The sequence below is a fragment of the Zea mays genome, chromosome 3 (genome assembly GCF_902167145.1).
Source record: "Zea mays cultivar B73 chromosome 3, Zm-B73-REFERENCE-NAM-5.0, whole genome shotgun sequence".
Lineage (NCBI taxonomy): Eukaryota > Viridiplantae > Streptophyta > Magnoliopsida > Poales > Poaceae > Zea > Zea mays.
The window spans coordinates 214723056-214735391 of NC_050098.1; the positions used below are offsets into that span (position 1 = coordinate 214723056).

Sequence of the window (12336 nt, forward strand, 5' to 3'; positions counted from 1 at the left end):
GACATTTGAGCTTTTTAAGAGCAGTGGTCTGCTGCTTCAGTGAAATCAGATTGTCCAGGTTGTTTTCCATATTATACAATGTGATATACCGGGGTTTTGACAATAAGGTGTTGAATTTCTTTTGACCATATATTAAGATGCTCTCATATGCTACCAAAAAGCGGGTTAGTGAGCGAAGAAGGTGATGCATTATCCTTGACAATTTCAATTTAAACTATAACCAAACAAACTTTGGTTTATGTAAATACTACTTTTGATGTTATAGCAATTGTAAACCGTGGTTTTTAAAAACCGTGTTGACAAACAGGCCCTAAGTTGGTCACCTCCTTTAATAATTAACAAAGGTGACCACTTAACAAGGGGTGGTGCTAGGGATTGGCGGAGGTGGCAATCCATTGTGTGCGTCACCACCTTTTTCTAGCTAGTGCCTCGTAAGGGCTGGTTTGGAAGTAAGGATAATGGAGGGGATTGAAGGGGCTAGAATCCCTCACTATTCAATTTTAAATAGTGAGGGATTATAGCCTCCTCAATCCCTTTTATTCCACTTGCTCCCAAACAAACCCTAAATTTTTTTATGTAGTAGTGTTTCTTGTTCATCTAGTCAATGATTTTGCTAGAACTCAAATATTTGTTTTGTTATATATAAACATTTTTCCTTGGTTCATTACTTATACTAAGCTTCACTATTCCGTCATGAAATGCGTTTAGTTATTAGGCATGATGGCAATATTTTTCCTTATAGTTTACACATCATGCCCTAGCTTGATCACAGTTAGGGAAAGTTTCTTAACCATTTGTTTTGTCAGTTATAATGTCTACCATCTATTTCGTCAGCTATGAATCTAGAAGGATACAATCATAGTCATACTCTATTTCTATTATATACATAATGTTAATGATGGTTGGTGTCCTAATTCTATTATTGACCGTTATAATATTTATAACAATAGTTTATTTTTTCAGTTACCTCTAACATCAAGAGAGAATATAAAAGCTCTATCTACGGTGATGATTTTATATCTTGTATAATCTAAAGCTTCATATACATGTTGTAGACGTAGTGATATAGCTATAGGCTCGTGATTTCTTCCAGAAAGAAAACTATTTTATATTACACTTTAAAGGCTAGTTTGGGAACCCTAATTTCCCAAGGGATTTCTATTTTCACAAAGGAAATTAGTTCATTTTCCCAAAAAAATAGAAATCTCATGGAAAATTGAGGTTCCCAAACTAGTCCTAAGACTTCATAGATATATTTTAAAGAAACGAATAAATATAATGCTAGTGAACGTCTCGTTAAGGTTTCTATCCCAATTCTGTTAGGTTGTATCTATCATATTACCTATCCTGTCTCATATTCTATTTTACATTTCAAACTTTATTTTATAAATACGCAAAACAGTGTTTTGCATAATTATGTACGATTCGCCGGATACAACCTTATTTATTAGTATGATACATAATAATAAACTCTACCCTCTTTGATTTTATATGCTCTATTATCTAAAACACCGTGTCGGTGTAGGGACACAAATATAAGGTTCTGTGTTTAAAAAAAGGAATTTAATATTTAATTTCAAAACGTTGTATCTGTAAGAAATCATCAATGAATTAAAAAGTATTCTTCTTTGCCATACCGTGTTGAATGCGGCACAGCCCACAAGGCCACAAGCACAGGCAATGGCTGCATAGCTATGGCTACCAATGATGATGAGTCTTAAAATGCCGCGATCTCAGGGGCTTAAATGCAACGGGGGCTCTCGTCTCCCTCACCTTCCTGACGGCGACTGCGCAGCCATATCCTCCTGACCTCCTCTCCATCTCCTCTCTTTCGCTGTCTACCCTCACCAACTCCTACCTCCCGAGACAAATTCCGAGGTCGACACAAGAAAAGGGAAAGAACCACAGGTAATTGCCTTCCTGTGTCGGGATTGTAGCTCCAATCCACTCCGCGCCGGCCGGGTGCGCTGCCATCCGGATCAGACGCCCTCGCATCTCTCGCCCTTCCGGCATCGTATCCCCTGGGCGGCAGCGGAGTAAAGATCCGACCCGCTTGGGATTGTTTGCTTCTCCTTTTTGCGGTAAGGAAGCCCCGCTTGAATCGATAGTTCATTTCCCTCTGCATAATTCGAAATTCTCCTTCAGTGACCGATACCAATCGGTCCAGTTTGCTGTGGACTAGTGTGATGATTGGCGGAGTGCTAATAGATGTTAATTTTCTTTAATTTTGGTCCCGCGTTAGGTGCGCCGCTGGACTCCAGTGCTGCACATGCTCGACGACGGTGCTGAGCTCCTGCAATGGCCCGAAGAAATGCCGGCGCAATGCAGCGGGAGGGTTCCGCGGGGTCGGTTAAGGACTGGTCGGAATTCGACCCTTCGCCGTCTCCCAAGCTGGCGTACTCGCAGTCCTACGTCGCCATGAGAGGGCTGTTGACGTCGGTGGCTTCTCTGGACCCTGTCCTGACGTCGAGCAGCCTCAAGTCTCTGTGGGCAGCCTTGTCATCGCACAGGCACGCTCGGTCCTTGGAGAGGCCAAAGTACAAGGGGATGAACTGGAAGAGGCCCATGTTCCACCTGCTTGTGTGCTTCTTAGTAGGAGTTTTCATTGGATTCACACCACTCTTCTCTCTCGATTTATCCAGTAACATAGATTCTGAAAACGAGACGCTTCCGTTTGACGGGGATGTGGTTAACAGACAGATGCTGGAACTTAAAAGTACAAGGTTGGAGCCGATTGTGGCTGCGGCAGAGACTGAAGCCGCCCAAGAACAACAGGTTGATGAGAGTCCTCCAGTTCCTGCGATGCTGGATGATGAGGCGGACTTCATTGAAGCGTCACATGTCCAACCTTCTGTTAATGATTCTGACATTGTTGCAAAGAAGCAGCTGATAATTGTGACAACAACTTCTGTTCGACCACACCAAGCTTATTACTTGAACCGCCTGGCTCATGTTTTAAAAAATGTACCACCTCCTCTTCTGTGGATTGTGGCGGAATGGCCATATCAGTCCCGTGAAGCAGCGGAGATCCTGAGGTCTTCTGGGGTTATGTACAGACATCTTATCTGCAATCGGAACAGTACAAATATAAGGAAGATTATTGTCTGCCAAAAGAACAATGCAATTTTTCATATCAAGAAGCACCGTTTAGATGGTATAGTACATTTTGCTGATGAGGAGCGAGTGTACTCAGTTGATTTATTTGAAGACATGCGAAAAATCAGGTGACCTTTCTGTGCTGACACTTTCTTCGCAGTACTGGAATTTATAGTAGTTCTGCTTATCTCAAATTTGTTCATGGACAAATTTTGAAATGGTGGAAGATCCTATTCCTAACATAGCCTTTTTATATACAGTTTACTGATGTACTTTTAATCATCAAAATACTTTTGACCTATCGTTTACTTGATTGTTCTACCTTTTGCCATGTACTTTGCTTGTCAATGTTGTAAAATCTCTAACTGTTGTTCCATACTGACACTGTATGCCTGTGATTGCTAGTTATTATTAAATATTGTTTTGTTTCTAAAATCTTCTAATACGTAGTGGTGTTGTAAATGATACAATCAACTCTGGTAAGACGATACTTTTCTAGAAACTAAAGGTTCACAATCTATTTGGTTGAATGCAGATATGCATTTTAGGTGGAGCTTGATGCAAGAATCCAATTCTTCCTTTTTCCCTTTCCCCCACTTTCAGTCTTCTTTTCTAGTAGCTATAATTTCATTTTTATGTGTGCTCCTGTGCTTTCTAGAGCTGTAGAATGGTCCACCATACTAAAACATATTTTATTTTCAAAATTTTAATAGGAAGCAGAGCTTTTCTCATTTCTCTCCTCCACTAAACAAAAGCTTCCTTGATGATTACTTTAGATGCCTTTAAAGGATATCCTACTAAGCGTATCGCTTTTTAGTCATTTAGCTAACCACCCATTTAACTAACCACCTTCTGGTGTGGATGCGAAGACAATGTAGTGGAACTTCCTGGTCTAATTTTTTCTTTCCTCGAACGCAAGATGCATGCCATTTCATTAAAGAAGGAATAAAAGTCACCACACCCCTCCACAAGATATCGGTTGACTCATGCCACAAACAAAAGCAAGAAACAGTCGACAACTATTACCATGTTAGCAACATTATTCAGCTATTCAACTCCCAAGATCCTTAGCCCTGGTTGCGATTCATAGTGAAATCTCTCCCGCTGCAGTTCATACCAGCATGTCCAGGTCCAATTGTTATTACTGAATTATAATAGGTATGCAATAACTCCCGCATTAGATTACAGAGCAATAATATTTCCTTGAGATTCCTGACACGACAAGGAGATTATGATCTCTCTAATCTGTATATAGCTGGCTGCTTTTCACATCCGGGAACAACCTAGGATTTAGTCACTATAGTGCTCCTGTAGTACTTTCTTCAATTTTTACATAATGTATGTTATTTGTAGCACAGTAATATTCACCGATACAATCTTCTATGAGCACCTCTCGTCTCAAAGTGACAGTTGAGAATGTTCCTCATGATTTTCTGATGTCCTGCAGGCGCTTTGGTACGTGGCCAGTAGCGACACATGTTGGAGCCAGGTACAAGGTGGTTTTGGAAGGGCCTGTCTGTAGGGGTAATCAAGTCACTGGATGGCATACAAACAAGAGAGGGGGTGTACCTCGTCGGTTTCCAATTGGTTTCTCTGGTTTTGCTTTTAACAGCACTATACTTTGGGATCCCCAGAGGTGGAACAGCCCCACTTTAGAGTCTATTATACTCCATTCAGGTGGCAGAGGTGGCTTGCAGGTTAGTATTTTTATCACTATTTTTGTTCAAAAGAAAAGTAGAAAACAAAGAAGGCGATTATATGTTTTCACATAGGTGTGGAACTTTGGTTTCCTAATAGAGACAAATCTACTGGGTTGATGTTTGATCTTAATGGTAATATATCTGGCTGAATAAATTTAATCCAGCAGAGCATGCTTTAAGTTAATCCAATGTCTTCCGGTTGGATAGAACTGCAGTACGAAGATTCACTAGATTCAGTGAATTACTGAACTTAAGATACAACCTATTGTGATGAGTCTGAACCTACCATACATACATTTGAGCAACATGAAACCACAGCGTTGTTAAAATGTACAAGTGCCTCATGAACATTTGTTATGGGTGGTAGCAGCACTGAAATAAAAACCTACCAAAGAGGCAACACTTACTAAAGCACACAAGGAAACACCTGTATATTGACGCAAATTGTGGCACTGCAGGAGTCAAGATTCATCGAGAAGCTTGTCGAGGACGAGACTCAGATGGAAGGCCTCGCAGACAACTGCACTCGGGTTATGGTCTGGAATTTGGACTTGGAACCTCCACAGCTGAATTACCCTACTAGCTGGCAGCTGCAGAAGAACCTAGACATCGTCGTGCCAATAACATAAACCGCGATGCTGCTGCTGCCCTTTTTGTTCGCGCCTCCTAGTGAGTGTGGTGGAATGATGACGACAATGCCCATGCCTTCCTGAACTTGGTAGCGTCCAGGATCACGCGAAGCTGCTCTGCCAAGACCTGGTTCGAATAATGTGGTACTAGTAACAACAGTTGGAAAGCGAAGAAGCCTGCCTGACAAAAGGAAAAATTCTTTCTCCCCCCGTTGCGCTGCATTACCAATGATCCTCAACATAGATAGGCTTGTATATTTCTTTTCCTTCCATTTTTCGATTATTCCTGTTCGTTACATATACCATGCATACATACATACATACATAAATACATATACACCTTCATTCATTCATAAGTACATACATACATCTTACAGTACTTTACAGATGTGAACGAAAGCGTTCTCGATGAGATGATGGTGTATGCTGCATTGTGCTTGTGCAATGGTGGTGTTAGGAACGATCGATCAACCGATGTCCATTTTGGATGAGGCAATTAAGATGCAGTATATCGTGATAGTAGGGTACTGATTAACAACTTGCTTCACTCTTGGTCCTACATCAGAAGGGGCTTTGTTATAACACAAGCAAGGCAGGCAGTCAACTATCATTCTCGTGGAGGATACCACGAATGCATCCATGTGAGGGAAAATAATTTAGGGCTAGTTGGCAACCCTATTTTCCCAAGTGATATCTATTTTTTAAGGGGCCGTTTGGATCTATTGAATCTAGAGGAATTAGACCTTACTTAATAAAGTAGTCTATTTAGTTTGGAATTTAACATTCCATCACTTTATAAAGCTCAGATATAAGCCTATCTCAAATTTAACGGAATATGTTTCTACTCTGTAAATTATAAGACGTTCTTCGACTCAGTCCTCTATAATAAAAATGTAGCACATAAATATCTTCTACATATTGCTAATAATAGTATACAAATAAATTTTGAATAAAATCATATTAGCTTAATTGATCTTTGTCTAAATTACTATTAGGCCCCGTTTGTTTCCCTTCATTTTGAGGAATTGGAATCTAACTTATGGAACTTTCTAAAGTTTATTTATAAGTCTATCTTAAATTTATGGGTGAGAGATGAAAATTGATTCTATAGATTTACATGCTACTTTTCTAATGCACAACTTATAACACACTCTTCTACTTGCTTCTATATAGCATAAGTGTAGTGTATAACTATATCTCTCATATGATTTAGGATAATATACAAATATATTACATATACAATTATATTACCTTAATTAGTTTGTGTCTAAATTATGATTATTAGAATATAATTTAATTCCAACGAAACAAATGAGGTCTTATTAGAATGAAATTTAATTTCAAGGATCCAAACAGGGCATAAGGAAAATTAGTTCATTAATTCCTTAGAAAAATATAGTTGCCAAACTAGCTCTCAGTGTCAGTTTCACATGGTTCTGTAAGAATGAAGGCCTTCGTAATTGACAAGGGCAAATGTCTATTTTCACTTCATATACTGTGTGTAGTAGTATGAAAGGGCATCTAACTGAGTTAGTTAGAGGGTCTGGTTAGCACTTTAAGAACTCTCAGTGGAAACGAATTTTAGAATGGAGTTAGAAACAATGTCTGTCAAACTCAAATTACTTTAATTTGTGTTGACGCCTTTTCGGAGCGCCAAACACTCAACAAGAACCGTGACAGTGCTCTTTGGTCAGGCGCGGACGGTCCACGGCACAGGGCCGGACGGTCCACGACCTGGCACAGGGGCTAGAGTTCCCTGCCTGACGGCCGGACGGTCCGCGCCCTAGGGCCGAACGGTCCGCGCGTGCACAGGGGCGGCGGAGGATCGCCGGTGGCGCCTGGATCTCGCTCCCGGGAGGGACCCCGTCGGGGAGGAGAGATCCTAGGTGGTGTCTAGGCTCGGGTAGACCGACCTAGACTCCTCTAATCGATATAGAGTCGAGGAGAGGCGGAGAATTTGGGGATCGAGAGGCTAAACTAGAACTAGACTAGAACTACTCCTAATTGTACAGGAAATAAATGCGAGATAAAAGTGTTTTTGATTCGATTACTTCTTACAAATCGGTCGTATACCTCTCTATTTATAGAGGAGGGGGGCTGGACCCTTTACAAACTAATTTCCGAGCTTTTCCCGTGATTTTAGCTAACAACTGTAGCACAAAACTCAGAACCCTAATCTGCTCTGCGCATGCACGGACCGTCCAACCCCCAGGCGCGGACTGTCCGGATCGCGGACCGTCCGGCCTCAGGGCCGGACCGTCCATAAGGCTCAATTTGGTTCCAAACATATGCCCCCTGCCTTTTGGTGAAGCTGAGCGAACCAAAAGCAACTAACTCGATGTGATCACATCAGTTTTCTTAGGCATCTTGACACTTACTAGGATGATACGCAGTGGCCTTAGTCCCGATGGTTGACTCAACGGACTTGACCCCTTTAGCTTTAATCGAACTGTTAGTCCCAATAACGTCGAACGCCATACTGGTTCTGACCAATTCGTCACCTTGCTTTCCTAATTTTCTAAGTGTTCTGGCGTAGCTTCGTAGTCGACCAGGTCTTCTCCTTGCAGGTCGTCTTTCTCCATGGGTGTTGGTACGTCGTTGCAGGTGTCATGGTGTATTGCGGACAAGTCGGCCTCAGGAGTCGGACGGTCTGCGCCCTGTACGGTTGGTCCAGTCTTTATAGCCGGACTGTCTGCCATACATGCAAAGAGCTGCATAGTTGTTGTTTTATTTTCTGTCTTTGTGGCCGTTTGATTTTCCTCAACGGCCTTTGGTCTCCATCTCTTTTGTGGTGGCAGATACTGCGGATGTGTTTCATTGAATATTTTTTCCGCCTCCTTCTCCTGATTCTCCTTTGCTCTAAGGCACTGCAACTTTCGCTTTTGTGATCATGTCAATCCTGATGGACACCATTGGGGCATGGAGTATTTTGGATCGGCTATTTTGTTGACAGTCGTACCTTCTTTTTTTGTTTGTGTTAGCCGATTCACCAAAAATCATCGGCCCTTTGTTATTTTGTTGTACGACGACATCTGTCGTTCCTATTTTAATGACGTCTCCTTTTTTCGTACTATTGGAGGTTGTAGCTGTATGCCCCCCTGCCGGGTTAGTCAACCTTTGGGGCCGAGTTGTTCGGCAATCTTGCTGGGCCTGTGCTCGTGGACCAGATTGAGGGGCTCTCAATCGGTCTTGTACTGGAGGTGTCAACCTATTGAATACAGATGTTTGGGGTACCCCACAAGCGAGGTACTGTGGCATCCCAAATGGGTATGGTGGCATGCCTCATAATTGATTTGGGACATATGGTGGAGGTATGTATGTGTATGGATATGACATAGGTGGATATGGTGGTGGAGGTGTCCATGCAGGTACGTTAGGTCTTAATTGAACATTATGACCTCCCATCTTTTCCGATTGGTGTGGTGGTCCAATCGGCCTAACCTGCTGTCGCACCTGAGTGGGTAAGCGAGATCGCTTTGGTGACCGGTAGCTAGGGCCGGCCTTCTTTTTCACATATTTAGACAATAATTGATCAAAGGTCGGACTGGATTTTACCGACCAACCAGTTGTCTTGAACGTGTTAGTTTTCCACGTACCTATTTCTGGTCGTCGTGGTTTGAAGGTACGTGGTCGCCGTGGCTCTTCGTCGTTGCCGGACCGTCCGCTGGAACGCTCCGGACCGTCCGGTGATGTTACGGACCGTCCGCGCCTGAGCACCGGACCGTCCACGATGCGTAGTATAGGTTCTCGCGCATGTCCCCTTGTTTGCGCTTGCCCTCCAGTGCCGGAGTTTGTGATGGCCACCTTCAGTGTCTCCCCTCCATCAGGAGTCTTCTCGGCCACCACTTTCCTGCAAGAAATTTTATTGTTTCCATCGGCCTCCCGTGCGTTGCCGATGATGACTTCTTTGTCTTTGCCCTTATCGGCTGTGCTGTGCTGAATTAGGACCTTTTTTCCATTGAAGTCGATCATATTCATTGGGAAGGGCTCCGTGTCCTCCTAAAATTTCAATCGTCCCTCGTTAATGGCCGATTGGATTTGTCGTCGAAACACATTACAATCATTAGTGGCATGGGAAAATGAGTTGTGCCACTTGCAATATGCGCGACGCTTTAGTTCGTCGACAGGTGGAACGATATAATCAATCTTAATGTTACCATTTTTTAGTAATTCATCGAATATCTTATCACATCTGCCAACATTAAATGTAAACTTAATCTCCTCCTGCTGTTTCTTTTGAACTGGCTGCAAGGAGGAGCAAGCCGAAGATTTGGCCTGCTCAGGCCAAACTATTTCGGCAGTGTAAATTTCCTTTGGTTCACCGTCCGAACTACTTTGACTATGTTCTACTATATGGACATTATGATGAACCGTTTTGACTAGTTCTTTGCTTCGGCTTTCACAAGCCGAAGCTCTCTGATGTAATTGTGCTAGCGTAAAGAACTGGATGCCTTCTAATTTCTCTTTTAAATAATAGCGCAATCCATCAAAGGCCATTCCCGTTAGTTGTTTATCTGTTAAATGAATTTGAAAGCATCGGTTTCTCGTATCCCGGAATCTCCGGATGTAATCACTAACCGATTCATCTTTTTCTTGTCGTTGGGCTACTAAGTCTACTAAATCTAGCTCATAATCGCCAGAGAAGAAATGTTCATGAAATTTTTGTTCTAAATCTCCCCACGACAAAATGGAGTTAGGAGGGAGCGTGGCATACCATGTGAATGCAGTTCCTGTTAAAGATAATGAAAATAAACATACACGGAATGCTTCGGTGTCGGCCAATTCTCCTAACTGTGCTAAGAACTGGTCTATGTGCTCACGCATGCTCTTTTCTTGGTCACCCGAAAACTTTGCGAATTCAGGTATTCTGGTCCCTTGTGGGTATGGGAGCCGGTCAAACTGGCTATCATAAGGTCTCCGATATGACTGCCCCCCTGGGACTATACTAACTCCAAGCTTATCTCGGAACGCCCCAGCTATTTCCTCCCTTACTATATCAATGGCAGCCGGTGGGAGACCACCGGCTCTTTGATCCAATATGGGTGAGTTTGTTTGGATGTTGGTATGTTGTTTTCCTCCCCATTGGTTTGGGTTTTGCAGCGCGTTAATGCATGCCCTATGAGGTTCATAGGACTGGCCATTCCTTTCTGGCACTCTAGGGGCCGGAAAGTACTCACTCTCACGGGTTTGATAGATTATATTACGGTGCTGGTGTGTCATATGGTGAGATGGGGAGTCTAGCTGGGACGGATACGGAGTTGGATATCCATCCTCTTTAAAAAAACTCTGTGCCGGACCGTCCGGTTAAATACGCGGACTGTCCGGCCCCGTGCGCGGACTGTCCGGCCATGTGGCCGGACCGTCCGACATTATATTCGGACTGTCTGGCGCCATACGCAGACAGTCCAAATGGGCTATCTAGGGTTTGCACGACATGTGGTGGCTTGGGTGCAGGTCTCGGTAATTCGCTTCTAAAAATGGGATCGGCCGCCGCTGGCCCGGACGGTCCGCGCCCATGTGCGGACGGTCCGGACATGCGCAGATCGACAAATTTATCGCCGATGTGCGCGGGAGGCTGTCGTTGCCAGGGTACATGTCCATCGGCATCCCATAAAGGGGCTGTGACTGGTCGTGACAACCTGTAGCCGATGAATTATGTGTGTATTCCCTCATTTCAACCTCGTGCGAAGAAAGATTTGGCATAGTAGACTTATCAAGCGCACGCACTAGCCTTTTATGATCATTTTGTATATCTCCTACGATACGTTGCAACTGTTCTCGCTGTTCGTCTATGTAAGCTTTAAGAGATTGGAGTTCGTTGGTGTTACTTACATTGGGGGTAATCGTAGTAGATCGGAGCGAAGCCATATCTGTCGCCCGTTGCCGAATGACTTTGTTGTTCCTATCCACTTTGAAGTCGGCCAGGAACTTCGCCTTTGCTTCTTGGATCAGCTGCTCCTGACGCTCCTCGAACAGGAGTTGTTCTTCAGCCGACAAGGTTTCCCATGTCGGTGTGATGATATTACTGGTGAAAACTTCAGAGCTATCCTTTGAACTGGCCATTTGAGGGCCGATTTTATAGGTCTATATGTGTTGTCCCCAGCGGAGTCGCCAAAAAGTATGTTGACGCCTTTTCGGAGCGCCAAACACTCAACAAGAACCGTGACGGTGCTCTCTGGTCAGGCGCGGACGGTCCGTGGCACAGGGCCGGACGGTCCGCGATCTGGCACAGGGGCTAGAGTTCCCTGCCTGACGGCCAGACGGTCCGCGCCCTAGGCCGGACGGTCCGCGCATGCACAGGGGCGGCGGAGGATCGCCGGCGGCGCCTGGATCTCGCTCCCGGGAGGGACCCCATCAGGGAGGAGAGATCCTAGGTGGTGTCTAGGCTCGGGTAGACCGACCTAGACTCCTCTAATCGGCGTAGAGTCGAGGAGAGGCGGAGAATTTGGGGATCGAGGGGCTAAACTAGAACTAGACTAGAACTACTCCTAATTGTACAGGAAATAAATGCGAGATAAAAGTGTTTTTGATTCGATTGCTTCTTACAAATCGGCCGTATACCTCTCTATTTATAGAGGAGGGGGCTGGACCCTTTACAAACTAATTTCCGAGCTTTTCCCGCGATTTTAGCTAACAACCGTAGCACAAAACTCGGAACCCTAATCTGCTCTGCGCACGCGCGGACCGTCCGGCCCCCAGGCGCGGACTGTCCGGACCGCGGACCGTCCGGCCTCAGGGCCGGACCGTCCGCAAGGCTCAATTTGGTTCCAAACAATTTGCTACTACATTAAGCCATCTCTAACAGATCCTATATCTCATCTTTAATGTCAAACTTCATTTCGTAAATAGTGTCATCTATAATTCTACATTCCCTATTTTACACGATCCACCGAAGACAGAGTTGCATTCTT

The 12336-nt window shown here is 44.0% G+C and overlaps 1 protein-coding gene across 1 annotated transcript; it reads left to right on the plus strand.

Moving 5' to 3' along the window:
• The first annotated feature begins 1833 nt into the window (after window positions 1–1833).
• Window positions 1834–5784, plus strand: LOC100285106 (galactosylgalactosylxylosylprotein 3-beta-glucuronosyltransferase 1). The gene is given in 4 exon segments (NM_001158001.1): window positions 1834–2081; window positions 2243–3224; window positions 4544–4793; window positions 5255–5784. Coding segments are annotated over 3 exon segments (1347 nt in total). The 5' UTR covers window positions 1834–2081; window positions 2243–2298; the 3' UTR covers window positions 5426–5784.
• Window positions 5785–12336: the final 6552 nt, after the last annotated feature.